The sequence below is a fragment of the Halyomorpha halys genome, unplaced genomic scaffold (genome assembly GCF_000696795.3).
Source record: "Halyomorpha halys isolate HHAL.00 unplaced genomic scaffold, Hhal_1.1 Scaffold240.1, whole genome shotgun sequence".
In the NCBI taxonomy this organism is placed as follows: Eukaryota; Metazoa; Arthropoda; class Insecta; order Hemiptera; family Pentatomidae; genus Halyomorpha; species Halyomorpha halys.
The window spans coordinates 236179-263512 of NW_027115703.1; the positions used below are offsets into that span (position 1 = coordinate 236179).

The 27334-nt window shown below is 31.6% G+C and overlaps 2 protein-coding genes across 2 annotated transcripts; one reads left to right on the plus strand and one right to left on the minus strand.

Moving 5' to 3' along the window:
• Nucleotides 1-282: 282 nt before the first annotated feature.
• Adat1 (Adenosine deaminase, tRNA-specific 1) lies at nucleotides 283-17037 on the plus strand. Its single transcript, XM_014419537.3, has 4 exons — nucleotides 283-744; nucleotides 6770-7168; nucleotides 9777-10012; nucleotides 11394-17037. The coding sequence occupies exons 1-4, from the start codon at nucleotides 523-525 to the stop codon at nucleotides 11641-11643; spliced, it is 1107 nt and encodes a 368-aa protein (XP_014275023.1). The 5' UTR covers nucleotides 283-522; the 3' UTR covers nucleotides 11644-17037.
• LOC106680063 (low-density lipoprotein receptor-related protein 12) lies at nucleotides 13350-26950 on the minus strand. The gene is made up of 7 exons (XM_014419530.3): nucleotides 26653-26950; nucleotides 26413-26572; nucleotides 22923-23164; nucleotides 20529-20648; nucleotides 20346-20455; nucleotides 15195-15346; nucleotides 13350-13766 (listed from the first exon to the last, which is right to left on the minus strand). The coding sequence occupies exons 1-7, from the start codon at nucleotides 26699-26701 to the stop codon at nucleotides 13469-13471; spliced, it is 1131 nt and encodes a 376-aa protein (XP_014275016.1). The 5' UTR covers nucleotides 26702-26950; the 3' UTR covers nucleotides 13350-13468.
• Nucleotides 26951-27334: the final 384 nt, after the last annotated feature.

Here is a 27334-nt window from a genome sequence, read left to right on the forward strand (position 1 = left end):
GAATACTTATGTATTATTTCATGGTTTCAGAGTTATGGAAATATATATACTTTTTTTATGTTAAGCATAGCTCAGAGGAATAGGAGTACGTATATGCATATATATTCTTTCTCTCTTTGTAAGATGTTCAGTTTTATTAATTTTTTTTTAAAGTTCCTCCATACGAAGGAACTGGAGGGAGGGAGTTAGCTGTATATCTTCATGATAATAATAAGAACTCTGTACTAGTAGGATTAGTTACCTCTAAGTTTGACAACAAACCAATTCTTATATATACCAGATGATTGTAATAATAAAGCTTGTTGTTAAGTATCCTTGTGTCGTTACTCTGCCCGAACCCCTTTTTATTTTAAGAGGCTTATACTGGAGGAGGGGCAGTGGCCTTTTTCCTCAATTGGGATTTATACTCTTTGTTCCGAATAGTTCCTCTGCTGTTCGTCCATGAACTACCCATCTTTACAAATTTATCCTTATCCCCTACTATTAAACCGCTTCTTAAGTTATGCTATTTAATGATTAGATATGAATCTTGCTGACCATGTCGCCGAATTGTGCCTTAAATTGTATGATAGTTTTGGAAAAAATGGTAAGCCTATCAAAGGCGAGGAGTGGACTCAGTTAGCTGGTGTTGTGATGGAAATAGATAATAAATTCACTGTAGTCAGTTTAGCTACTGGTACAAAGTGCATTGGTGTTAATTCCATGTGTCCTAAAGGAACAATTTTAAATGACAGCCATGCTGAAGTAAGTATTCGTGTAATTGCTTTACCATATTATTTACAGATTTTTTTTTTTTGGGCTCTGATATTGTTCATTTGTGTCCTTTTGTATCGATCATTCTCCAATTTTGATGATATTTTAGTTACTAAGGTTTTAACTCTGATTGCAACAGGTTGGTCCAAAGATCCAATCTTAGCTATACTTATTTGTCTCATATTTTATTCGAATTGATTTATTGTTTTGAGATTGTATCTTATAATTCCATATAAATAAGTAAAGTATTAAATGCATTATATTGAATGCATGACTTGATATTTAAAGTAGAGGAATTGTACCTGGGAACAATAAACCAACCTGTTGTGTTGTAAGTTAAAAATGATCTACCAGCTGATTGTTAATAATTTTATTTTTCTGTTATTAGACTCCTTGGTGTGAACATTTTCTTCTTGAGGTTCAAATCATTAATTGTTATATTGTTTTAAAATGTACAATGTTCATTTTGTCACCTTAATAGATTGTTGAGGTGCTCTATTTCGTTTTATCACCCCTTAGTGTTATTGTCATTCCGTAGAATCAGACCATTTAAAAATAGATATCACAAAAACTATTATAATAAGTCTGTGCCTTCTTATTATTGCCATTATACTAATTCCTCAATTTTATTTTTATATATAAGAAGATGGTCAGGGTTGCGGTCAAAAGTGAAACAAAAATAGTTTACAACTATTTATTTTCCGACGTTTTATTTTTATTATAATTTTAGTTTATTTATTATTTTAATTTTATTTTTAAAGTAATTCTGTGAGTAGAAAATGGAGTAATACATTTTTAGATACATTCATTTCCATTCTTTATTTTGAAAATGGAGTAAAACTAAGGTTATTTTATCAGATAGTTTTACTGAACCAAGTTATTGTCCAGAAAGCTTGTTTACAATAATTTTATTGTTATTTTAAACACAATTTATGGCTAAAAATCCTATTGTCCCTTCAACTCATCTAAATTTTGTGTAACTAACTCTGATTACTGAATCACTCCATGCCAAATCATCCAGGTGCAAACCACCACTTTTCACCAATTGTCATCCTAATTTGTGTGTATTAAATAGATACGAAAATGTGAAAAAATACCAAAGTTCAACCAATTTTAATTGCTAGTTTTATAATTACGGTTATTTGGGATTTGCTTTGTAAAATCAATATTTATTGAGCTGGAGGCTTTTAAATTTATTTATTTGTTCTAAGTTTTGTGGAGAATCAGATGATACTCTGAGTATTGGCATTATTATTTTTCATCATGAATAAAATTAATATTAAATATTCCTTATTTATAAAATACAAAAATAATGATTCTTGCATTTATTAAAAAGTACTTTAACCTAATAAAATATCTCCTAATACACTGATACAACCAAAAATCCCTGAAAATATCATGAACTTCCCTTTCACTTGACAATATTGTTGGAGTTTTGACTTAAGAGAGTTTTATTGTATTGTACATCTGTATGAATTTTAAATTAAGTAATAATTAAACATTTTGTAGACTTTAACTGATGTTTATTACTTTTAACAATAATGACTTGGTTTGTAGGAATACACCATTCCATGGCTCATGGACATACTCGTGTGACTTACCCCTGTTATGACATGTAATTACAAGTCTGAGAGATGAATAAATGTACAACACCTGCTGGAGGGTAGCATACTCTGATCTCCTTCAAAGGGAAAATAAAACCAAAAACAGGGGAGCTGACCACATCCTCCTTACCCTGTTTATGTTGAGGTAAATAAGAATTTCTCCCATTTATGTAATAATCTGTAAAACCGTTCAGTTAATCGCAGATATGAACTGAATATAAATCTTTAGTAAATGGTATTTTCATCAGTTTGGTTCTTCAACAATGAAATTCCATTTATCTGTTTTTGAGAAACATATAGTGTAATCATGACATTCATGCGAAAAGTTGAAATGACTCAACAACTGCAATATAAACATACACAAAAGGCAGCCGGTGGTTAGTCCTTACTCCTACCACCTTTCCCATCCAGCTCTGGTTTTTTTTTTGCTGTACATTTCCTTACAGCTTACCCTATCCTTATACTCCTTCCTCGAAGAGTGACGCTATTAAGAGATGAAAACAGCCCCAGACCTCATTGTGTTAAATGAGGTTATAACTAATGTTCCCTTATATATAAAGTAATAAGTAGAAAAGAAGTAAAAAAACAAATCAATCCTGTACAAAACAGTAATACATCCAATAAGAATCTATTCTGCTCCTTCCTGAAGCTATTCATGTGACTCTAAATTCAAAATGAGTTTTGAAAACTAGCTTAATAAATATTGATTTAACAATCAAAAGTCTAAATCAGCAGTTCCCCCAATGGGGCCCCAAGCCCAAGCTTAGGCCAGGGTGCCGTAAGCGAATGCCACTCAAAATATTATGAAAAAAATTAAAATTAAAGCAAAAATGGAACATATCTTAGCCTTTGTGGATTGCAATATTGCTGTTATATTACATTGAACATATCTTTCCCCTGTTCATTTCCAAATGAAAAGTCATCTGATGATCTAATGCCCACCCTCTCATTATTAGTGAAAAGAACTCACTTCCGGTTGTGTCTGCTCTTATCAATGTGTTATTCAGCATTTTGAAGTCTGTTTCTTTTGTGGGTTTTGTTGAGAAGAGGGCCACACAAATGGATACTCAGTTTCCCTTCAGTCAGTCTCCTTCTTACCGACCTAATGGAAATCCATGAATAGTGAATTCTACTCATAGAATTCTAAGGTGATTTCTGGTTACTGTATTATTCCTAAGGCCTGAAAGCAAATAAACCTGTGTAAGCTTGTTTCCTCAAAGCATCATAAGAGTCCAAGGAATTGTATAATAATATGGAAACTCTTCAAACCCAGGCAACTTAAAAGTGGGTGTCTTATGTTATGTTAGTTCTGTGTTAAAGTCCCTGCAGTATTTTAATAACTTGAAATCTAGTTCATAATCATAAACAAGGGATTATTCATATTCTGGTTGAACTATTCTTTCCTCTTGAATGTTCACTTTTGAAAAACTATTGATATAAAGTGAAAATAACATAAATAAATGTGGTTTAATTAAACACATTTTTTAACAAGTATGCTTGATTATTAATTTATTTTTGTATTTTCCTGCATAATATTTTAACTAGTAAAATAAACTTATCACATACTAATTTTAATGGAATCCTTTTGGGATAATATCCTTCTTCTACCATGATTGATGTCAAATGGACTGTAAGTGTGTGCAAAAACAAATTTAAAATTATGTTTGTATAGAAGATCTACCAGGATTTCATTAAAATTGATTTAGTAGATTTGGGTTTGGAGAGGTGTCATTGGAAAGATGTATGTGGAGAGCGGTTGGTGGTATGGGCATCAAACCTTCGGGTTCGTTAGGCCTTTATTATTATTACAGAAGATTTACTGCGTATGAATTAGTAAATGTAAATGAATTAGGGCTACAGTCAAAAAGAACAAAAATAGTTCTCAACTGCTTATTTGCTAATGTTTCGACCCTCAATGCAAGTCTTCATAACAAGAGACCTGTACTCTTGGTTGAAACATTGGCAATTAATAAATGATTGAAAACTATTTCTGTTCTTTTTGACTGCATCCTTGACCATCTTCTAATAATTGAAAATAAAATTATTTGAAGAAAGGAAAGGCTTACCTCATTTTTTTATGTTTAGGAGTTATAAGAATCAAAAACCCAGAAACAATTGGTCATAATGAACCATGGAAAAATGATAAGTTGATATTCTTAATCTTAAAGTTTGCAGCCTTTAGGAGTGTCAAGCTAATTCTGATTAAAATCAGAAATTGGTAGCTTAATGAAAAATACAAATTTATAGATTAATTAGGTACATTAAATATATACAAATCTGTATGAACATAATAAAGTGAAATAAAATTATATGTTAAAATATTTTTTACATTACTTTTAAATTTAAAAAAAAGCATGAATATCTACTTTGAATGATTTTTTGATCTTGTTTTACATAGAACATTGGTGCTCGCATTATCTAACTTTCACTTTTAATGAAATTTAATAAGTTCACTATGAGATCAAATTATTTCTTGTACATGTCAAAATAGCTATTTCTTTATTATTTTGGATGACAATCCTCTTACTATATATTTCATATATGTAAGTGAAATTAATAATTAGCAAATTCTTTCATATTTTATTTGCATCCATTGTTTATTAAATTAACAATGAGAAAGTTTAATTTTTTCAAATAAACAAAATTAAAGGTACTTGAAAATTTTGATTGAACTTTTTTATTTTTTTGTTGCTATTAAAATTCATATTTAGGGATTTCTTGAGGTGTGAAAAACAATTATCTATTTTTTTCCTGCTTTGAATTCAACAGTTTAACAAATCTGTGTTAAATGGAATGAAATTGGATGCTTTTGGCTATTCCCTGTGACCCAGTTTGTTTTAGGCAGTTGCTTGAAAATTGTTTTCTTCTTTCATTAATTATCAAATTCCTTCATAGTTCATATTTATCCATTTTGTATTACTACTAACAATGAATGATGGTTCATTATTTCATATAAATAAAATTCCAGGTACTTTAAAGAAAGCTTTTTTGAAAATTCGGCATTCCCGATCCTTTCATTTATTGATTCACCCACATTCATCCTTTAGTGAATTTCTGATTATATCCAGCCTGGTGACACAGAGACACCTCCTCCAATAATCCATCTCAACCATCTGCACTTTTGAGTACAAACGGGAGTTCATGGTCCACGTTTTGACATGCCTCCCTGTCCACTAGAAGCACACCAGTATCACCACAGTACACAGTACAGCCAATGTTCATGTACTCAATCTTCTCAAAATTAATTCTTAAGCCCAACTTTTTGTAGCAGGCCTTTAGCCTAACTACCATCATTTCGAGGTAGACCTTTCTTGCCAACACAACCTGGTCATCAGCCAAGAATGACAGTAACTGTTTGTCATCATGAATGGTCCTACATTCCCATACTGTTCATACCGTGGGTGACATGCTACATCCTTGCTTCAATCTCATGGTACCATGAATATGGTTGGAAAGATGGTTTCCACATTTTATTTGATATATTTCTTTGATGTATAAGTGCCCTCAGCCTTTATCAATGAACAACCAATGTCTACTGTTCCAGGTATATAAAACCAATATGGAGTTTCTGCTTCCTTTAATGGAACTTCTCAATGAGTTGACAAAGAACAAATATGTTGTCTGTGCATGACTGACCCACTGTAAAACCAGTATGCTCTTGAGGGGTAAAGTATGCCTTCTCTAACCTGTTCTGGAACATTCTACCCATGATCCTGGTCATGGAACGCCCTATCATTGATAGAATAGGTTGGTTTCCTCTAGATAACCCTCCCCCCTTGTATGTCAGAAATAATCAGGAAGGGGATCATTGAATAAATAAATAAAAAGGTTGATTTGCTAACAACATCTTTCCCACTAATCATTCTTGATTTTTGTCATCAGCTCTTTTACCTTCCAGCTCAGGGTTCTATATGCCACCCAATCATCTCTCCTGGTGGAAGAAAGATAGTTTCCATTGGCTTGTTTTTTCTCTTACTAGCTGGGCTACTTCCTGTGTCCACCAATCTGGCAGTGCCACTTCTTCTTTTCTCCAAGCACCTCTTTCGCAGCAAAATGGACATATTCCTTCTAATGCCCATATTCCCCCTTTGCTGTTTGGCATTAAGAAAGGTCAATCCTCTAATTTTTTTGTGACTTTATCAGTGTATCTATTTTTGTTTTGTATTAGTTAATTGTATCTACCAGTTCACTATATGTATTGTATCTACCAGTTCACTATATGTATTTTTCTGTGTTCTAAAGACAAAGAAACAATTCCTAAATGTTAACTTTATCAATATGATTTAGCAAATAAATCAATCAAGGAAAATTTTATGTTTCACCATCACCTGATTATTAATAATTGCAGACTTCTAAGAATATTTTAAAAAAATTGAAAGTAAATAGATTCAATATCAGTTGTTTAATTATAGGTCTTAGCAAGGCGTGCATTTCTCCGATTTATATATGAGGAAATGAAAGAAGTTAAAAATGGTGGACATTCTGAAGTTTTTAAATGGAAAAGTCCTAAATTTGATTTACGTAAAAACCTGAAATTTCATCTTTACACATCTCAGGTACCTTGTGGAGATGCTTCGATTATCCCTATGGAAGAAGTGGAAGAACTTCTCCCACTTTCTAAAAGGCAAAAAATTGATGTTTATAGAACCGGAGCCAAACCACTTTGTTTTGGTTCTAAACAGGATAGTAAAAAAAGTGGTGCTGATTATCACGTAAGGGGTGCTGTAAGAACTAAACCAGGCCGAGGCAATCCTACTGTGTCATTAAGTTGCAGCGATAAAATTGCCCGTTGGATTTACGTTGGAATTCAGGTAATTTTTAAGGATTAGATTCATATTTTATTTTCATATATCAATTTTCAAGAAATAGTAATTTAAAGTGGATCGACAAAATAAAAAAGCTCTAAAGATCTTAAAAGAGATAAGTATTATCAATTAGTTATAATAGATGTCTGATGCTTGCAAAAAGAACTAGTCTGCTCAAGTTTTATTAGAAACGATGATACACCCCCAGAGACAGGCAATATTGTATTAATGGTTCCTTTTATTATTTGTTAATTCATGTTGTGAATATACCCTAAATAATGCAAAATACTGATTTTTATCTAACTTTCAACTCAAAAGTTTAATAGAAATTAGTAATCAATTTTATAGGTTATTATTAATAATAAAGATATTGTTGACTATTAATGAAATTTGAGAGATGATGATTAGGGGTATGGTCAGAAGTAAATACACAGGAATAAGATTTACTGATTATCTAGGGTGTTCCTGGAAAAAATGTCACTAATTAAAGGGAAAAAGTTTACCAAAAATCAATTTGTTTGGTTTATTTCAATCTACTCAAGAAAAGATTTTTAAAGGGTTTTCCTTGTAAACCATATTTTTTCTGTAAAAAAATTCACTTCAAATTCTTTTATCTTTTCATGAAATTTATAGATATATTAAGTTTGAAACACTGGTGAAATATAAATAAACTACAAAAATAGAAAACAAAAAAAATTATTTCCTCTGAATATGAGATACTTTCTTTTTTTTTTTTTTTTTTCTTATGCCAAAGTCGTCAATCGTTCGACCATTCAACATCTTGCTGCCCAATATATATTAGATTTTTTTAAATGCTTATTGGCAAATTTTTTTAAAATTCTGTCAGAGAAGGACATGTCTCAAAGTGGTCTCTATCCATTCTCCCTTGGTCGCACTGCACACACATAGGATTCTGAGCCAGGCCTACTTTTTGGATGACTGCAGGTAATCATGGCCAGTTGTCAGGCAGAAGCAAGCCACCACATCTCTTCTTGAGAGGTCAGCTAGGATTGGTTTTTTTTTATTAAACTCTTACATCTTTTCCCTTCCACCATTTTTAACTGGGAAAGGAAAATTTTGCCCGTTGCCTGGCAAGATTATCTGCTTCTTCGTTTCCTGAAATCCCACAATGGCTCGGAATCCACTGTAGGATCACATCAGTACCTTTGAAGTGTCAGGTCATGGAGGAGGTATTTACATTCCAAAAAAGCATTTGATAGAATTTCTTGTTTGTTAGTAACAGCAAGGATAGCTGCTTGAGAGTCAGCAAAGAGAAAAACATTTCAGTCTTGCCTTCTAGACAGTGTTCTCCAGACAATGAGGATAACTCCTATTTCACTGTCAAAGTTTGTACTATCCTTACCAACTACGTAAGATACTAAAGTACTGAATTTAAAATCTCTTGAGTAAACCCCTGGTGGTTGAAATTTCTGCTGGTTGATTCAGCTGATCCATCCATATAACTGTGAACCCAATCCTGAAGTTTGGACTCCGTCAGAACTTTGGTAGTAGTTCGCTATCAAGATCCACAAAAACTAGATTGTATAAAACGTTAATTTGACCAGTGATGCTCTAGGCCTCGGAAACTTGGGCACTTTTGAAGTGAAAGGGATTTCCAAACGTTTGAGAAGAAGATACTCAGACATATCTATGGCCCAGTAAAGGATGGTTCAGCTTGGAGAAGACTCACGAATAGGGAAGTATACTTGTTAATTGGTGAGCCTAATGTTGGAAAAATTGTGAGAATTGGTAGGCCCCGCTGGGCATGCCATGTGGCAAGGATGGGAACTGATGAGATCCCAAATAACTTCTCAACGAGTGCCTACATGGAACACAGCCAAGAGGCCGCCCAAAACTTCGATGGTTGGATGGAGTTGAAGAGGATTCAAGGACCCTGCTCGTAGTGAGGAATTGGAGAGCAGCTGCACTTAACAGATTAAACTGGTGGAAGCTGCTTGAGGAGGCCCGGACCCAGTAATGGATTGTCAAGCCAATTGATAATAATAATGATGAATCCTGAAGTTCGGTCTTGCAATCAATCAAGTCAGTCGTCATCGACTTATTACAAGCTCAATCTTATGCCGTTTTCGGACATCCTCCGTTAACTTTCCAAAATGGCGTGGTTGAAAAAGTCTTTTTCAAAATCATTAGTAGCTTGTTGTTGAGCCGATATAATTTCAAAGTCAATGGGAATGTCAAAATCTGAGCGCTTGATGCACTCAGACTAATTTTTTAACCCTAAGTCTGCTGCAAATTGACGAAATACACAACATATTTTTCCCTGTTGCTCATTGATGCTAAGAATTTTGTGAATTTTCCACCAGGTAGAATTTTATTCTCTGGTAAGAGGAGGAAATCGTTGTGCAATTTGTTGCAACCCTTCCACATACTCAATGTCAGCTTCAACAATGTGACCGAAAGATCCGTCTTTTCGCGAGTTGAGCCAATTTGTAGTTTCTGGATACTGAACCTGTTCGAATACTCTAGACAGAAGCACTTTCAACATAGCCCACTCCCACAAATTATTTTAATTGTTATTTTATCTTAAAATATAATTAATCTGATGGTACTAATGCTTTATTTAGTGCATTTAATTATACTTTTTTTCATTAAGGGAGCTCTATTATCTCACTTGATTGAAGGAGATTTGAAACTTTCGACAGTGGTGATTGGTGCTGGAGGTCCTTTTAACCATGACATCATTAAACATTCTTTAATTGGCAGATCAGGTGTGGAAAGAAATCTTCCAAAAATACTTCAGTCTAATCTAGTTTTTTGTGATTCTCCTTTCAAAATCATTAGAGGGAAACCTGCTCCAACCAGTATAATTTGGAGTAATGTTTTGAATAAGTAAGTTTCTTTTATAGTTATATAGTTGAGCTAATTTTCTTACCTCTTATATTAATTTACAATGTGTTTACAAAATTGTCTTAATTTATTCAACATCAACATGACTGGTGATGTTTAGTTGGGGACAGACAATGGCAAACACTTATTATCAATTTGAAATAATATTATTACTGTTGGTTGTCAAGGCTTATATTACTTGGTCTGAATATTTCAGAAGGGCTTGATGTAACAAAAATAACAAACAATTTGCTCTTTAATAATAATATTTTTACAAATTTTCTGAAATTAATATGGCAATACAAAGTACTAATGTATCCAATTGATGTAAATGGATACAATTTGTGCTGCTACATCTCTTTATTAAATATTAACAGATCAACTAATATCAACAATCATATTGAACTGAACACTGGCATAACTAGTACTGATTCACTCAACAATTACCCACCCATTACATAACAAAATATCCGTTTACCCTGAGACATATTCATCAATGCTTTGACCAATACTAGTTATCAGGGAAACAGAGACATAACTACAAGGTGGAGAGAGGTACAGAAAATGTTATCCTAAAAAATTTAAAAGCCCTCAAAATTTTGAAAATTTCCAAAAATGGGAAAATTTTAATAAACTACTAATAATCTAATTGCAGTAAAATATTATTCAAAAAGGTTATTACGCCCAAAATCACTTATGAATGCTATTTAGAGAGATCAATTTTCTAAAAATGTTAGGAAAAGGTTAAATTTCATGGAATACTTCTCAGTTGTGTTACCACTCCCCAAAAGCAATTCCTCATAAATAATATCTGCTCTGGGATTTTTTATCTAATATTTATTAGTTTTACTACCCAAACATGCAATTCAAAATATATCATCTTAAACTAGAGTTAATTATTGAATCTAAAGGTTCAGGAAATTCTTAAATTAATTAAAGCATGAAGAACACAAATATTTATCTGTTGGCAGTTCTAAAATAATGTCTACTGAACACAAACAGGTGGATATAGCACAAGCGTTCTTTGATTTGTGCCCCAAAACCAACACTCAATGAGTCTACCACAAATTCAACCCAACTTATATCAACCAATCCCAATAATCCATCCACATGCTTGCTGCAAGAATTTCCCGAAGTTCTGTAAACATGTAGTAACACTTTTAAGATTTTTTAATCCAAAGTTTTACTTAACAAATACCACTGATAAATGAAAAATCACTTTTTTAAATTACTTATTATTTCTAATAATGTAGAACTAAACTTCAAAAAAACTGTCCATGTTGGTTTGGTAATTAGTTAATTTTTAGATAAAGATTTCTAGCTTACAAATGCTGTTTTTAAATCCCATATAAAACAATTTTTAACATTATTTTCATTATTTCAGACCACTAGATGTTTCTTCAAGAGGAAGGCGTCTTGGCACAACAACAAAGTCAGTTGATAAAGGTGTTGTAATGGTTGCAAAAATAGAATTTCTAAAACAATTTTTATCGTTATGTTCTGAAAATTGGGGAAAAGTGACTTACAGAGAAATTAAAGAAAGTGCAAAAAATTATCAATTATGGTGCAGGGATTTTAAGAAGAGAATGGGTATATGGTCTCAAAAACCAGAATTTGAAAACTTTTCTGTATGACTGTTGTAAAAATTGTATTTGAATACTAGAGATTCTATACTAATACCATCAAATAGTGTTATTACCTGTATATACATTTTGTTGTGTATTCCAATTAGCCCATTTCTCTATGATTATAAAAAACATTTATCCCACCTTATTAAGGACCCTATAGACTACTACACACACTCATTAATTCAATAGCAAGAAATTGGGCTAGACTACCCATCTTGGTACCGGCTGGTTCCATTAACCTGATCCTGAGATTAGAACTGTTTAACATACTACGAGGTACTCTATACACTGTCCATTACACTCTTCTATGGGCTCCTCTTTTGATTGGAGGTTTCACCAATCCTTTATAGAGTCTCTGCTAAAGCACCTCCAGCCCCTTTTCAATTTGAGCATTTCCTCATGGAGGATGAGGTCCAGGATCACTGTTTTATGTGACAGTATCCTATCGATCAGTGGTTCCTTAACTTTTTTGGCGACAGCACCCTTATTGGGATAGTGAAATTTCGCGGTACCCTTGTTGGGCTTATCAAATTTCACGGCTCCCTTATTGAGTTTAAAAGATATAAAAAGGATGCTACAAGTATGCTCAGAGCGGTTGAGTATGTAGTATAAAAAAGAAAACAATCGCATAAACTGAACACTGGAATGTACTATTTCAATTTTAATTTTTATACTTTGAGAAAATGGCATTCCCTTGTGGCACCTCTGGCTTATGTTAAACTAATTAAGATCAAAGGGAAAACTTAAGATATGTAAGCTCACTTAAGAACCAATAAAAAAATATTTCTGTGTTAAACATAAATTTTTGAGAAATGAAAAAAAAAGAATACATTTTTCATAAAATCAGATTCATGACAGAAGAACATGATTAACTGGAAAAGGGCTGAGAATTCCCTGTATCTATTCAATAAAATAAGCTATGTAAAACTTATTAGATTAATAAAATAGTGATTATAAAATTACTTAAACAAAGAACGATACTAATTTTTGAATATAATGTTTTTAGTTTTTATTATTGTCAACCTAACAAGAAATAATAAAGAGTAATTATTGGGAAAAAAATGATTTTTCAAATTACACCTGTATTAATGAAATAGTTACTCTTTTTAAGGTTGATTTTTAAATGAAAATTTGAAGTGACATAAATGTATAAGTATAATTTACAATATGTTAAAGAAGTTGTTAACCTGTTATATCGGTTTAAATATAAACTATCAGACTTAAGATTGATCACATATTTTTATTAATTAATCAAAATATACTCTTTTGCTTCTTTAAAATTCTTCTTATGAACAGCTGTTAGGTTGTAAAAAAAGTTCAGTCTTAATTTTGCTAAAATCTATATTTACATTACATAAAACATTTTATCCACCTCCAAGGTTACTTTGAATATGTTGGGTCCAGCATTATCATGGTGCAAGATAAGACCTTTCTGGTTCACCACAGCAGGATATTTAACCTGTAAAGCACCATAGAATCTGTCTAATTTTTGATAGTAGACTCCCACTGATTGTTTCATTAGATTTTAACAGTCAAATGCAAACAGCAAACAATTTCTCGTAATGTTCTTGTGTCACTTCCTTATTGAGTACTGAATTACTATTAAAAATCATTTTTTCTGTATACAAGATTAAATTTTCTTTTATTACTGCTGTTTGCTTGGTCTGTTTAGAAACAGTTAGAAAGGAAATTACAATATTCAAACTACTATCTGAATAAAAAGAACACTTTTAATGATTAGTTATAAACAAAATAGGAAATTTTAATAATAAGAGAGCCAAAATTATTATAATAAATAATTTTATACAATGCTACAACAAAAATAATAAGTCTAAACTTGTGGATTTACAAGCTGTACATTTTCATCATTTGAAAGGTAAGAAGATGATGTTATACTGTCTCTACTTGGGGAACTTTGGTTTGAAGTTTCACTACTAGGAGTAGGAGTAGGTGGTTTAATGGGAGTCAATGACCTTTGCCTCCAAGAACGAGTCCTATGACCTCTATTAGTAGAAATACTTTCCACGTGGCCACTTGTTTGACCAACTGCAATAGAATATGAAGGTGGTGGTTCTCGATGAAAAAAGTCATCTTCAATCAATTCAGGAAAAGATACATACCGAGTCAAACTAGAAAAATAAAATACTTTGAGTAAACAAACTGCACTATATACTAGAAACCGTAAGTATGAAATTAATAATTTTGCAAAAAAAATTAACTGAAATCATAATATTTACTATATAATATATGAAAATTCCTTACATGACAACACACCTGAAAGGCAGAGCTACCTTGGCAAAGTTTTTAAAAAAAGCAAGAAAATCTGGTGATATACACTAATCACATAAACTTCTACATACCACATTATTTCGAGTAGAAACTGATTTTTGCTCAAATAGCAAATGATAAGAATACTTCCCCTTCGTATATACTTTGTGTAGAGGTAAGAGAAAGTAAAAACTGACTATTGAAATAACCAGAGAAACAAAGAGACATTTATTATTAGATGTAGTTTATTTCAATACTGTTCCTCACTCTTCATTACCTTCTTTTTATGGCTTTAAATGTTATATACTAATTTTTCTAAATCTTTGACTTTCCAACATATTTATCTATTTTTTATAAAACAATGGAAAATGGTTAATTATTTTAAATAAACAAAATTAGAGGTACTTTACAGGAAGCCATTGTGAAAATTTGGCATTTAAACTCTGTCAGGCTATTTCAATGAAGATAAAAGCTAGTTGATATTAAAGGTTATTTACACTGATTGTACAGTCCTACTAACTCTGTGTTGGTATGCCTTTACAATGTAAAGTGTAAAATATGCCATTAAAATTGAAGATTGGTGTTTTGTTTCTTTGTTAGAATTTAATATTCAGAGACATAGGTTGACACAAGTCTAATACTTATTTATTTATAAATCATTTAGTAGATGTTTAGTTTTGTTGCTTTGGAGAGTACTTAAATTTTTAAATGCTAATGGAGGCAAAATTATGATTTGTAGGCAGCAAGGAGTCTTATTTGAATCTTTCCATCTATATCATTGTCTGAATTCACCTGGGAGCCTGAGTATACAAACTCTCTAATGCACCCAAAGTTCTTGTTAGCATGTATTTGGTTCTTCCTTATTCATTACAATTTCTGCTACAGCTGTAGTTCTTAAATTCCTTGTCCATATTCATAAAAGTTATGATAATATCCAAACCATCCCTGAATGACAGTCATTGCAGATTTATTAAACACTGGTTTTCTTATCTGAATTCCTGCTTTTCTTGCTGCATATTCCAGAGCCAAGTTAAAATTTCAGGCATATACCAACCTTAAATACACAGTTTCAGTTTCATCAACTTATCACTTTTAAACTTGACTTACCATACACACAGACGTTTTTCTACTCACTGTTAGGATTAGTGAAATTTTAAAATATTTATTTCTATTGAAAACTTAAATTCCTATGCTATATATTTCATACATTTGCAAGTGTAAGTAAAAATTAGATAAAACAAAATATAGTAATAATGCGATCTCGATTGTTAAAATAAATTATATATTACCTTAGTCTAGTAGCAATATGAGCAGGCAAATGAAATCTGTAACCAGAGCTGTCAGTATGCATAGTATACAACCGTAAACCGCACATCATTGCTATCACAAGCATCAATCCACAAAAGAGGCAACCCATAATGGTAGCACTGATGACTGAATTCTGTTAACAAAAGGAAAAAAATATATGAATTTCTGGGTAAGACATGCCATGCATATTTTTTAGTTAAAAAATACTCCTCTTAGGTCAGTTAATACGATACTTGAGCTCAAGTTTAACCAATAGTATTAGTCTTCCATAAAGGCAGTAGGCACATTCCAACTAGCAGTGTAATATGATCGATGATGTTTAAGACAAAATGAGGATTACTCAAATGAGCACTCTTCTCTTGGCTGATCATTTCATAATAAGATGTAAAATTGTCAGTCTCTCGGATTTTCTCAATAAATGATTGGGTTTTGAGTAGCTGGAGAGCTTCAAACAAGATGAGAATAGATTTTGAAAAAATAAGCTTACAAATTTTTTATATTACAAGCAAAACCCCTACAACCATTAAAATAAATCCATGTTAAAATCCAATAAACACATCACTTTGAGCAGGTAGATGAAAATGGCATTATATTTTAAAGCTTAAAATTAAAAAAAAAAATGGTGTGGTGCATGCAGAATACCACTTTCACTTACCATCCTTCTTTAAATTGACATTAATCCTCCCTTGTTTCAGAACAGATATTTCTATAATATTCACTGTGGCAATATGTTCCTGTACTAATTTTCCAAATGAGCCTTTCAGTTGACAGACTAAATCTAATTATAAAAATACAATAGTTTACAAAAATTTAAATTCTGTTGTTAACCATTTATTCAATGCCAAATTGTTAAATACTTAGTACTGAAAATACTAAGAATGATTTTATGGAGTTAGTCATGCTGTCAACTAAAACACCCATATATAGGTTAAGTCAAATTAAAAAAGTAACCCTTTAATAATTATGGTAAAATAAAAATTTTGATTAGACTGGTGAACGGAAAAAATGCACTGCTCATGCCTCTTCCAGTTTAACCCTCAAACTCGTACTAGAACAGACCTTATATTTAAGTGTTTTTCATCATTCTCTGCAACATTCTATGAACTAATATGTTAAACATTATTTTTTCTAAAATCTTTGGCTTTCCAACAGAATATAATACTTCTCTTATTTTCGGAAATGTGTTTTCAACCTGAAAGAAATATATTTTACCTCTTATCCCCTTAATAATCAAACCCATTTTTCCTTTACCAATAAAAATAAGAGGTAAATTAAAGGTACTTCAGAGGAAGCAATTTTGAAAATTCACATATAAGCAAAGTCAATAAGATCTAATACATATTAAAGAATATTTAATTCCATATTGATTAACTGAGTTTAATCAAAACTGTAAGAGCTGTTGCGGAGCAAACCCTAAAACATCATAAAATCATAATGTGGCACTTGTCAGTCAATTTTAACAAAAAAGTTGCAATGAGAAACTTCCCCTGAATATGTAATTTCAGTTTCATATAACTTTTCATTTCTGTGCTGGACTGTTAAGACACACATAGACCTGACCCTTTTGTAAGAACATGTATACTTGGCAAAAACTCAAATTCAAAATTTTCCATGACCACAATACTTCTCCTTACTATGTATTCCATATAAAGGTAAGTCAAAGTAAATAGTTGAAAAAAAATTTAAAAGAAAGGGGGTTAAGAACTTTGAAAAAAAAAATCCAAATCCCTATTTATACAATATAATGTTTCATCAGTGAATTCACCTGCTTAACAGGTGATTATGCTTGAAGCAAGGGAGAACATCACATGACAAAAAATAAAACTGGATATCAGTGATAGCTGACACCGAAAATTAACTAAAATAAAAAAAATTAGTTTAATGAATAAGCATAATGATTTGAAGGGATCTTGAAGAGAAGATGAAAAGGAAATGTACATAACAGATCTACCCTCAAAGGACTTCTAACATTGGATTAAGAAGACATACAATATTTTCAACAAATTATTTCATAGTAGCAATTAAGAAAATAGGTAAAACACTACATATTGTTTAATGCCCTGAACAACAATTACTATATATTAAAGCGTCATGACTTAGTTCTACATTAAAAGTAATCTTTTAAGAATAATTATTATGAAAAAATTATGATGTTTCAGCTACCAAGATTATAGAGCTGATTAAACATTAATAAAAACACATTAACTAAGCTCTGGATTGGGAAGACACTGACTCATACAGCACACTAATATTCCTACACTTAGCACACTAACAGAACATACCCTAGGATCTCCTTCAATAAAAAAGCTGTCACAACTAGTAATGGGATTGAAAACAATTAACCCTAGGCTGCTTGCATTATGGATTAAAGGGAAGCTGTACAACTATAGCTTCATGTGTTCATGCTCCAACTGAGGTACTAGAAAATGTGTTTTATAGGTTAAGTATTTACTAACCAAAATTATATGGATTCGGTAGATAAGAGTTTAACTTCAAATTTAAAAATTTCCAAAATATGAGTGAAAAGTATAATACCAGCATAAGTGATGCTTTTTGTATCAACAATTTTTTTAATTAAAAATAAATTTATGTTTCCAAAATTGATTAAAATAAGATAGTTGCATGTAATGGAAATGTAGAGGTTGAAAATAAATTAAAGAAAGTTGAAGAAAAAATAACAAATATTTGTTTTTGTACTTCACAGTTCCGACACAAACCTGGAGTTGATTGGATCACAATGTAGAACATACTGTAATAGACAATTGGCATAACTATGCAAACAATAAAGTTATATTATTGACTAATCCTCAAGACCCACAAAAAAAAATACATACCTACAACAGTCAAGAAAAAAAGTTATCAATATATATAGATATAGTCTGATAGGTGGGTTACAATGTCAGCTGATAGAATGGATATGTCTGTATAAGCAGAAGGAGCCCACCCACAAAGTCAGTTGTATTAAATACCCCTTTTCCCTTTTTTTTATTATCTTTTTGATCTGTAACAGTCTTAAGTAGCGCTGAAACCATGGACGTCAGTTTGGTTATTAAATATAAAAAACTATTAAACTTTTATTTTTTATTTTGCCATCCTTTCTGTCAGTAAACCCACATATTTTTTCATCTTAATTATTCATTATTTGATAAACAGTGAAGATGACAGGAGATGGAATAGTTTGGCTGGCAATTTTGAACATTCCATCAAATAATCCTGCCACCGGCATCAGTAAGCCAAGAAGAATTACCAGCATTACCAGAAACCACTTTGATGTAAGCTCATGCCAATATTCTTGCGTTGACATAAATTAGAACGGTAACTGCTTAGGACCTACAGGAGGCAGTCTTAGAATTAGAAAGGTTCACAGATGAGATAGGCGACGAACCATTTTCTAAAAGGGGGAGATCACTTGATGGCGAGGATTGAGAACCTGGTGGATAGGGAGAATGCTAATTCAATGAAATTAGTAATAGTATGCCAAATAAAAAGAAGCATACCGAACCAGATTCAAGGAGACAGAGACCCCATGGGAGAAAGTAAAGGAGTAGTACAAAAAAGAGTTCTCTCAGAAGAGAGAAGGTGGGCCTCAGAAAAAGATATCTTTCATATGTTTAGAGAGACGAGAAAACTACAGCAATCTAGTGGGTAGTATGCTGATAACAGGGGATGGTGGAAAATTAGAATTTGGAGAAGAAATCACAAGTGCCAGCAGCTGGTAGACGACTCTAGGGCACAAGTAGGGGCAATGACTTAGTCAGAAAGACTCCATCATGAACAAGTATGATATTTTTTTTAATGAACGGGAGGTGCTAGATATGACAGAAAGGGCAGTTCACGAAATACTGCTTAAGCAGGACAGGGTGACCTATCTTAAAGAATGACTGTATCTGCAGGCACTCTGGAAGCATATCCCTGTGGGATACCACCAGTCACCTTGATCTCCTTTGGTCAATGACTGAAAAATAATACAGAACTCCAACCCTAGTAGTCTGTAAGAACTCTCATAAGATAGACTGGCATCGTCATAGTCCATAGGGCATCTAATATACAGATCCATCTTGCAGTGTTAAAAGCATTGTTCACATCCAGAGTGATGATTGCTGCTTGACACTTAGCACCTCTCCTCCACCTTGGTGTATTGTGTATGATTTATATATCTGTTCCGGGAATAGTGTGCTGACAATATTGTCCCCAGAATTCGATCTCATGAGGAGCTGCATCCACCTCATCACTAAGTTCTCTCCAGCAACGTCTCTTACTTTCTTTGATGGCTTCTCGGAGGTTCCTTCTAGCTCTCTTGAACTCTTCCTGAAGCACAGAAAACTCTGGAAGATGTCTCGCTCACAGGTAACATCTTCTTGCTAGGTTACAACACCAACCAAGATCGGCAATAGTATCTGTCCACCAGTATACTCGAGAATGATCTTTGCAGGGCTTTGAATGGGTCATAGCTTCATCACAAGCTCTAGAAATAAAAGAGGTCAGTATAGGCCCCTTTACCTGGGCCAACCCTTTCAATTCACATTCATCCTCTAGGATTACAGTGAATGAACCGTCATCAAAATTTTTCGTGTTCCAGCCAGCAGGTCTCCATCGACAACTCGTCTTGCAGGCGTATCCAGTGTAATTAAGAGAGCCTGGTGATCACTGTGAGTATAAAATACACAAATCTTCCAAGTAACGATCCGTTGCAGGCACCCACTGACAAATGTCAAATCTATAATAGATGATCTTCCTGACCTAGTGAACCTCAGGTTTGTTCTAGTATTCATCAGGATCATATCACTTATTTGTGCAAAAGCTTCCACAAGAACTTCACCACATCAATTTGTTATCTTACTTCACCATTATGTTGTCCATGCATTGAAATTACCAGCAATTATAACTGGCTTATGGCAACTAGCCTCTAAGACAATGCGACTCAACATATTTGCAAGTTCTTCAATTGTGATGCTGAGATAGGCATAACAGCTAAAAATACACCTGTTGTTGATCTTCACCCATAAAAATCCAGAGTTCGAAGCAGTATTCACTTACTGGATACTGTTGCATGTATGCAGTATGTCTGCGCGCGCGGGCGTGTGTGTGTGTAATAATAAAAAATAACACATCATAAATATACTAATACATACCTTTAAGCAAGTTTCTTGGTTATTATTGCCATCACAAATGAAGTTTCCTTCACACCAAAGTGATGGACTCATACAATTATTTGATAAATGAACCTGATGGCTTGATATTCCTATTTAAAAATTTAGGTTAATCAGCTGACTTTGAAGAAAAAAATATTATCAACTTTAAAAAATAGTAATTACCACATCCCACTTCATCTTCACCATCAGGGCAGTTGAAAATACCATCACAACGCTCCAAGGATGGAGAAAAACAGTGGTTGGAGTTTGAATTACAAATGGCTTGATCTGGCCCACATAAAACTATAAACCGTTAACTATTAAATAACTTATTTAGTAATTAAAAGACATTTTATATAAATAGTTTCAATAAATGAAATATATATATATATATATATATATATAAATATGGACTCACTCTCTGGAGAGAGAGAGAGATTTTGTTGGAGGTATTGAACTGTATGCTGAATGAAAATATTATATTGAAATGAAAAACTCCACAACACCAAATTCATAGATTATTAGTGTGACTTATCAAACCAAATTTAAGGTAGAGGTGATTGTAGAATATAATTAAATAAAGGATTTGTGAAAGCAAATAATGACATAAACATCATAAGCATTGGAATTGATTAAGCTGGGAAGAATCCGTTAGGGCAAAACTATAATAATTAACACAGAAAATAAGAAAAAATAAAACATGTAGAATATTGGTGAAATCTATCTAAAGTTAAAGAATGCTTTTTATACTTGAACGTAGTAACCAGATCCGGGTTTCTTTCTGTTGGCTAAAAGACAATGATTAGTTTTGGTTGGCAGGAAAACAATGTAGACGACCACTAATCAGGATTTAGAAGAGGATGGGGGACCAGGGGTTGATCTTTACTAATATTATAGGGGTTAATATTTACGAAGTTCCTCACCACCCTTAGGATGTTAAGGAGCACAGCTTTCTGAATTTCATTTATAACAACTACCAAGAGGCCAAGCTTCTCAGTAGCTAACATTGATACTGATATCAAACCATTGCTTAACTCACATATACTTTATCCAGCCAGCACTAACCTCTTAGTTTAGCTGCCAGTGCTGAAACTTGCAATTTTTTTCTCTTCAAACTGAAGATGTATTACTGCTGTTTGGTACAGCAATGTCTTGTATGTTAGCTCCATATCATCCAGTTACATGCATGCATATATGTGAGTATACATATATATGTTTGTGGCAATCTGCTTGCTATGATTTTTATTTAAATGGATAAATATAAACCCTTCTCCAGATAATTACTGGTATATTTGAAAAAAAAAAACAGAACAAAATATACAAATACCATAGGGAAAAAGAACTGCAATTAATTTGATTTAAAAAAAAAAGATTGATAGAAGTTAATAATACAGTAAATTGCGATATAATAAGCATAACAAAATAAGGGAGAAAAATTAGCCTTTAGCCTATGGTTGTACTGAATTAACCAATAGAAGATAAGGATGGAGTTAACCAATAAAAAAATTTGGGATTCTGTAATAAACCAAACAAAGCCATGATACAGATCAGGACCTTTAGTACACTACTTCTTTTCAGAGAATTCTTTTAAGTATAAAATTAATGTTATCCATGATTTTAATTACCTTATCTTCCTCATGGGTAGTCTGATTTTAATGGTATAATGGTTTATTTACCATGATTCAGTTATTAATAAAGGAAATAAAACTAATCTTAATAAAATGTGTTAACAATTAATCTTAGTATTATTTTCTTTAAATGTATTCAATTTACCCAAATCATACTATACCAATGACATATAAGTTCTAGCCAATGATTGGGATTTGATTCATGACAAATGATTCTGCAAGTAAGTTTAGAAAAAAACATTATGGAGTACAGCCCTAATTAAACAAAATTTATGTGAATCGACAGGATTCCATAATACACGATGTAACATACAAATCAATTGATAAGGTCAAGCTTAAATATCTCGAATATGGATGTAATCATTGACAATGAGACCAAAGAAAGAGTGAACACAGATGGAAGTATGTAATATTTTGCTTCCAATATAATCTTCTTAAAGAAAAGGGTAATCTCCAAGAACATGTTTCTAAAATATGTAAATCTTCATTTCTACCAATAATAACCTAATCTTTCAGATCCTAGACATTAACTACGAAACATAGAAGTAGAATAGATATTCGTTAAGAAAAAAAAGAGAAAATACTGCATAATATAACCATTAACTCAAACCAGCTAAAAATTATAGAAGGATGTTTCCTTGTTGGTTTGAATGATTTTTGGTACATTTGAAGAATGGAATTATCGTGCAAGGATGACATACAAGACTAGGCATTGAAAGGGGGAATAATTTGAAGAGAATAAACAAGTACTTAGAAATGACAAAATGGAAATAATTTTTTTTAAATAACCTTAGATCCACCATTAAGAAAATAATTAATGATTTCACTTCTGAAAAACAATTCTATTCAATGATTAAATCTTAATATAAATTAAAATTATATATTAGGAGTTATTTTTTTATTTAATAACAAATCAAGATTTTTTTAAAACTTGGTACTAGGCACTTACCTGGGTTGAAGTTTTCAATATTATATGAGAGTGAAAATCCTCTAGATTGGACATAGTTTCTTGTAGCTTGAAATATTATTTTTGTTTCCAGATGAGAAACTTGAATAGGCTTTATTGTCAAATTATGGCCACAAATTTTTTTTGTTAAAGTACTATCATTTTGTGGAAGTATCAATACATTTTTATTACAACAAGGGGGAGAGATACAACCTTGATCATCCTCAATGTCAATATCTTTCACTCTATAACAAAGATGTCATTATTATCTACATAACCATCTCAATTTTTGTTAAAAGCAATGTCAAAAAATAAAACTTCTTTTAGAAATATTATCATGTGACTGAAATGAAATAACTCATAACAAAACAAGATCCCAAGCCACATAAAATAAAAGAACAACATTCCGATAAAGAATACACCAAAATTCCTAATGATGTGCTCATTATTGACCATAGATTCAATGTGAGAAGTTTGTTGAGTGTGCGGTCTGTAATGATACACATATGATAAGACATGAAACTTGACTAAGAGATAAAATACTCATTATCCCTATGTATGTACATTATCTCTTTCAAAGAAACACAAAGTGGAGGAATAGACATAATTGATTTTGATCTTAAAGACAGATGTTTGAATGAATCAGAATCTCAGATCATTTTTGTTCAGATAAAATATGTAGGAGAAAACATATTAGTTTTCCAGAGAATATCTCAATCAGACTACAGTAAATTATAATGAACAATACTATAGTGTTTAATATGTCAGGGACTAGTCAGTATTTCATTCAAGCAACAAGGGAAGAGAATACTATACCTTAGTTAGTAATCTTAATAGTTACTCACTCTTTGTTAAAACTCTGATATTTATCTCATGTATATTTTCACTAAAATTTCCAACTATTTAAGGAGGTAAAGATAAAAATGATTACTATTATAACAAACAATAATTTATAAAAATTAGTTCACAGCAAAATTAGTTACCGCACAGGGTAAAAAAAGTGGTAAACAGAATGAAGTTCCACTTCCTCGGAAATTCTACAACACACAGTCTGATGGACTCAATCACCAAAACTAAGCGAGGCCCGGAATAGACAAGCTGGATGCAGTGATATAGGTTTGAAAGCCCTTCTAATATATTTTTTCTCTAACAAATACCACTGGCAATCGTGGTTCTAAAGTAAAACGATTATTGTATGTTAGTGATTCCAAAGTCTCCCGATAGAAGGCAAAACTTTAGAAGCCACAGGTGAGTTAAAATTAGACACAAACAAGATAAAGTGATGAGTTTTATATATCATGGCTCTCCAAAAGGTACAATGGTCTGAGAAGACTTGCTGAACTAATAAGTACTTTTGGTATGAAGGCAGTAATTTGGGTTAAGTTCTAGGTTTTTTATTAAAAGTATAACGATTAAAGAGGAACCTCCTCATTGCTTCTTCACTTAGACATAGTATGAAAATGATTTCTTGTCACTGTGAATTATTCTCAGTCCCCCATCAAATACAGTGATTGAAGTGAAAACTGTATTATTATGCTTTACTGTCATGGATTACTCCACTAGACCTCCTTTATTGTTTGACATCATTCTTTCACTAATTTTAAAAACAATGTTCACACGAACATAAAATGAAGAAAGATAAAATATTTTTCTAGGCCTGTCATTCTTTATATTACATTATTTTTAAAAAAGCTATAGACTTTCAGAAAAAAAAACGAAAGAGGAGTGCATACATGGATATAATTTGAAACATTCCATAAGGAGGTGGATATTTTGCATTTATTCTCTAGTTTTCTGCATTTCTTTTCTCCTGTCCTCAATGAAACTATGACCAATTTGCATGAATTAAGAGTTGTGGTCCAAATTCATCAGAACCACTGTTCTCAGATCAAATTTAAAGAAGATGAAAAGCATCTTCTTTTCTAAACAAAAAATTTCTTAAAGGATGTTTTGTGAAATTAAAAAAAAAATGTGGATAGAAAACTACACTATTAATAATGTGGCAGTAATAAAGGTGGAATGGTTTGACTAGGTAGGATTTTCTGTAAGGATGGGACAGTGAGATGTCCAAAGAGTGAAGCTGAAAGGTGCTTAAGTTTTAGTAGTATTAGTTTTGGAGAAGTATTTACAGAGCTAAATTCAATTCAGAGGAGATATGAAGTAGCATGTAAGCCCCAAATATATCAAAATTAATAACTGCACAGTGATGAATTGAATGGAGAAAACTCATGGAAAAGGCTAGCACCTAAATCAAATCGGTTGATTTGAAAAAAAACCAACAGAATAGCCTTCTGTTTCAGTTTATCTTAATATTAATGTTACAGGTTTATAGATATAATTCCAAATTCTAATTGTTTCATTAAATAAAATACAAGAGATTTAATTTATCATAAATAAATAATCATACACAACCATTGATTTCTGTATAGCATACATAACTCCACTTATGGTTATTATCAAATTTATAGGCAATACAAGAACATTAAAAAACATGACCTAATTAATTAGATCAACATGATAGTAATGGTGACAAATGATAAGGCTGAAATATAAAGATTTATAGGTGTGAGTAATGCCTTAACACATATCTCTAAACTATTTTCATCAAAGAAAAGGGAAGATGCTAAAAAGTTCAATAAGAAATATACATTAAGTATACAAGAATATTTGAGCATAGTAAAAACATAAATTAAATATTTTACCAAAACAACAAAGTATAGTCAAAAGTTTTATTTTATTAACGAGAAATAAGAAAAAACACTGAGACTTTCCTATGAAATTTCAAGTCTCTTTAAACTGTTTTAAATGCTATGATGTTAGCACTTTTAAAAAACAAATTAACCATTTTATAAATCCTGTGTGTCTTTTACCCGATTGATTCAATAACAAAAAAAAAAACCATCAAAATTGTAAATTGTTATGAAAAATGATTATTTTGTCTGGTAAAAAGTATAATTTTTAAATTTTAATTTAACAGACAAATTATTCTAATTTTTTACTATAAATTTATATTTTACTTAAATATAATATAATCAAAAAGGAGAACTATTCAACAGATCATTTGAAAAATTTGTGATATATATGATTTGTGGGATGAAACACAGAATCATTATCCCATTTCTGATAGTTGAAAAAACATATATCAGCAATAAAGGCTAGTTAATAGAGATGATTCAACATTCACAACAGATCAAAAGAATTTTAACATTCTACAGATATTTTACAACCACCAAAGTTAGTAAAGGGTAAACAATGCATTAGATTAAACTGTCAGAAACATTTATCATAAAATATTGAACTTAAACATTTTAATAATATGAAAACACAATGAGCAATAAATTTAATCATTTTATACTCAGAGTTAAATAAAAAAATAATTGGAGAAAAAGATTGGGTTACCATTGAAAAAAAAACAATTATAATATATTATATTGAACCCCTGTATTCTAATAAATTAGAAACAGTTTAAAAGTTTAAGGTATCTTTTGCTTACATTAATGTGAGTATAGAGGAGGGCGGTGATAAAATAGTCCAACTGCAATTAGTTGCATTAGGATATGGATGAGGATAATTCGGACTGTTAATACTCCCTCTTTCTTGGACTAAATGTCTATTCCCACATATATTTCCTTTAGCATCAATAAATAAAGAACCTAAACACATCAAAGATTACAATAAATTTATTTTTATATAACTATTAAACATCCTGTAACTCAATCGAATACATATATACCTGAAATGACACTTAAAATTTGGTAAATCCAAAGTATTTTTGCAGCCATAGAATTACATTAGATAGATTCATAAAACAGGCGAAAAAGGACAAAAAATAATAACTGGTATTTTCGCTTAGGAAAATAACAACGCTAATAAATCAACAAGATATATATTTGGCTTTGTTTTGCTTATAGTATAATTAAAAAATAAGTGAACGAATGATAAAAAAAATAACTAAAAAATTAAATTTTAAATAATTAAACTTTAAAGAAGTTGACAGTTAACAGTTCCGACTTCTTATCTTCGAACAGAGAGCTATGAGCAGTTCTATCTGCTTCAATAGTAAACTTCCATAACATTAAAAGTCGATTAATATCTTCTTTATTAAGACATAACATGTCCAATGTTCCGGCCGATTAATCCCACTTCAAGGACAATCTAATAAAAAATCAGTTTTAATTATAACTCATAATCAACCAACGTTTAGCCTCTTGCAGGACTGAGTGAAAAAAAGATACAACCTTTCTTGTCACATCTTACATTGTTTGTATTTTGTGTTCATTTCACCCTGCAAAAATGGGCGAATCGTTGGTTAACATTAAATAGTTTTTTTTTTTTGTTTTTTTTTACTATTTTGTGCCTTTATTGACAGCCACCCCGACTATTGATCGTACTGTCGTGTATCTTAGTAAATAAAA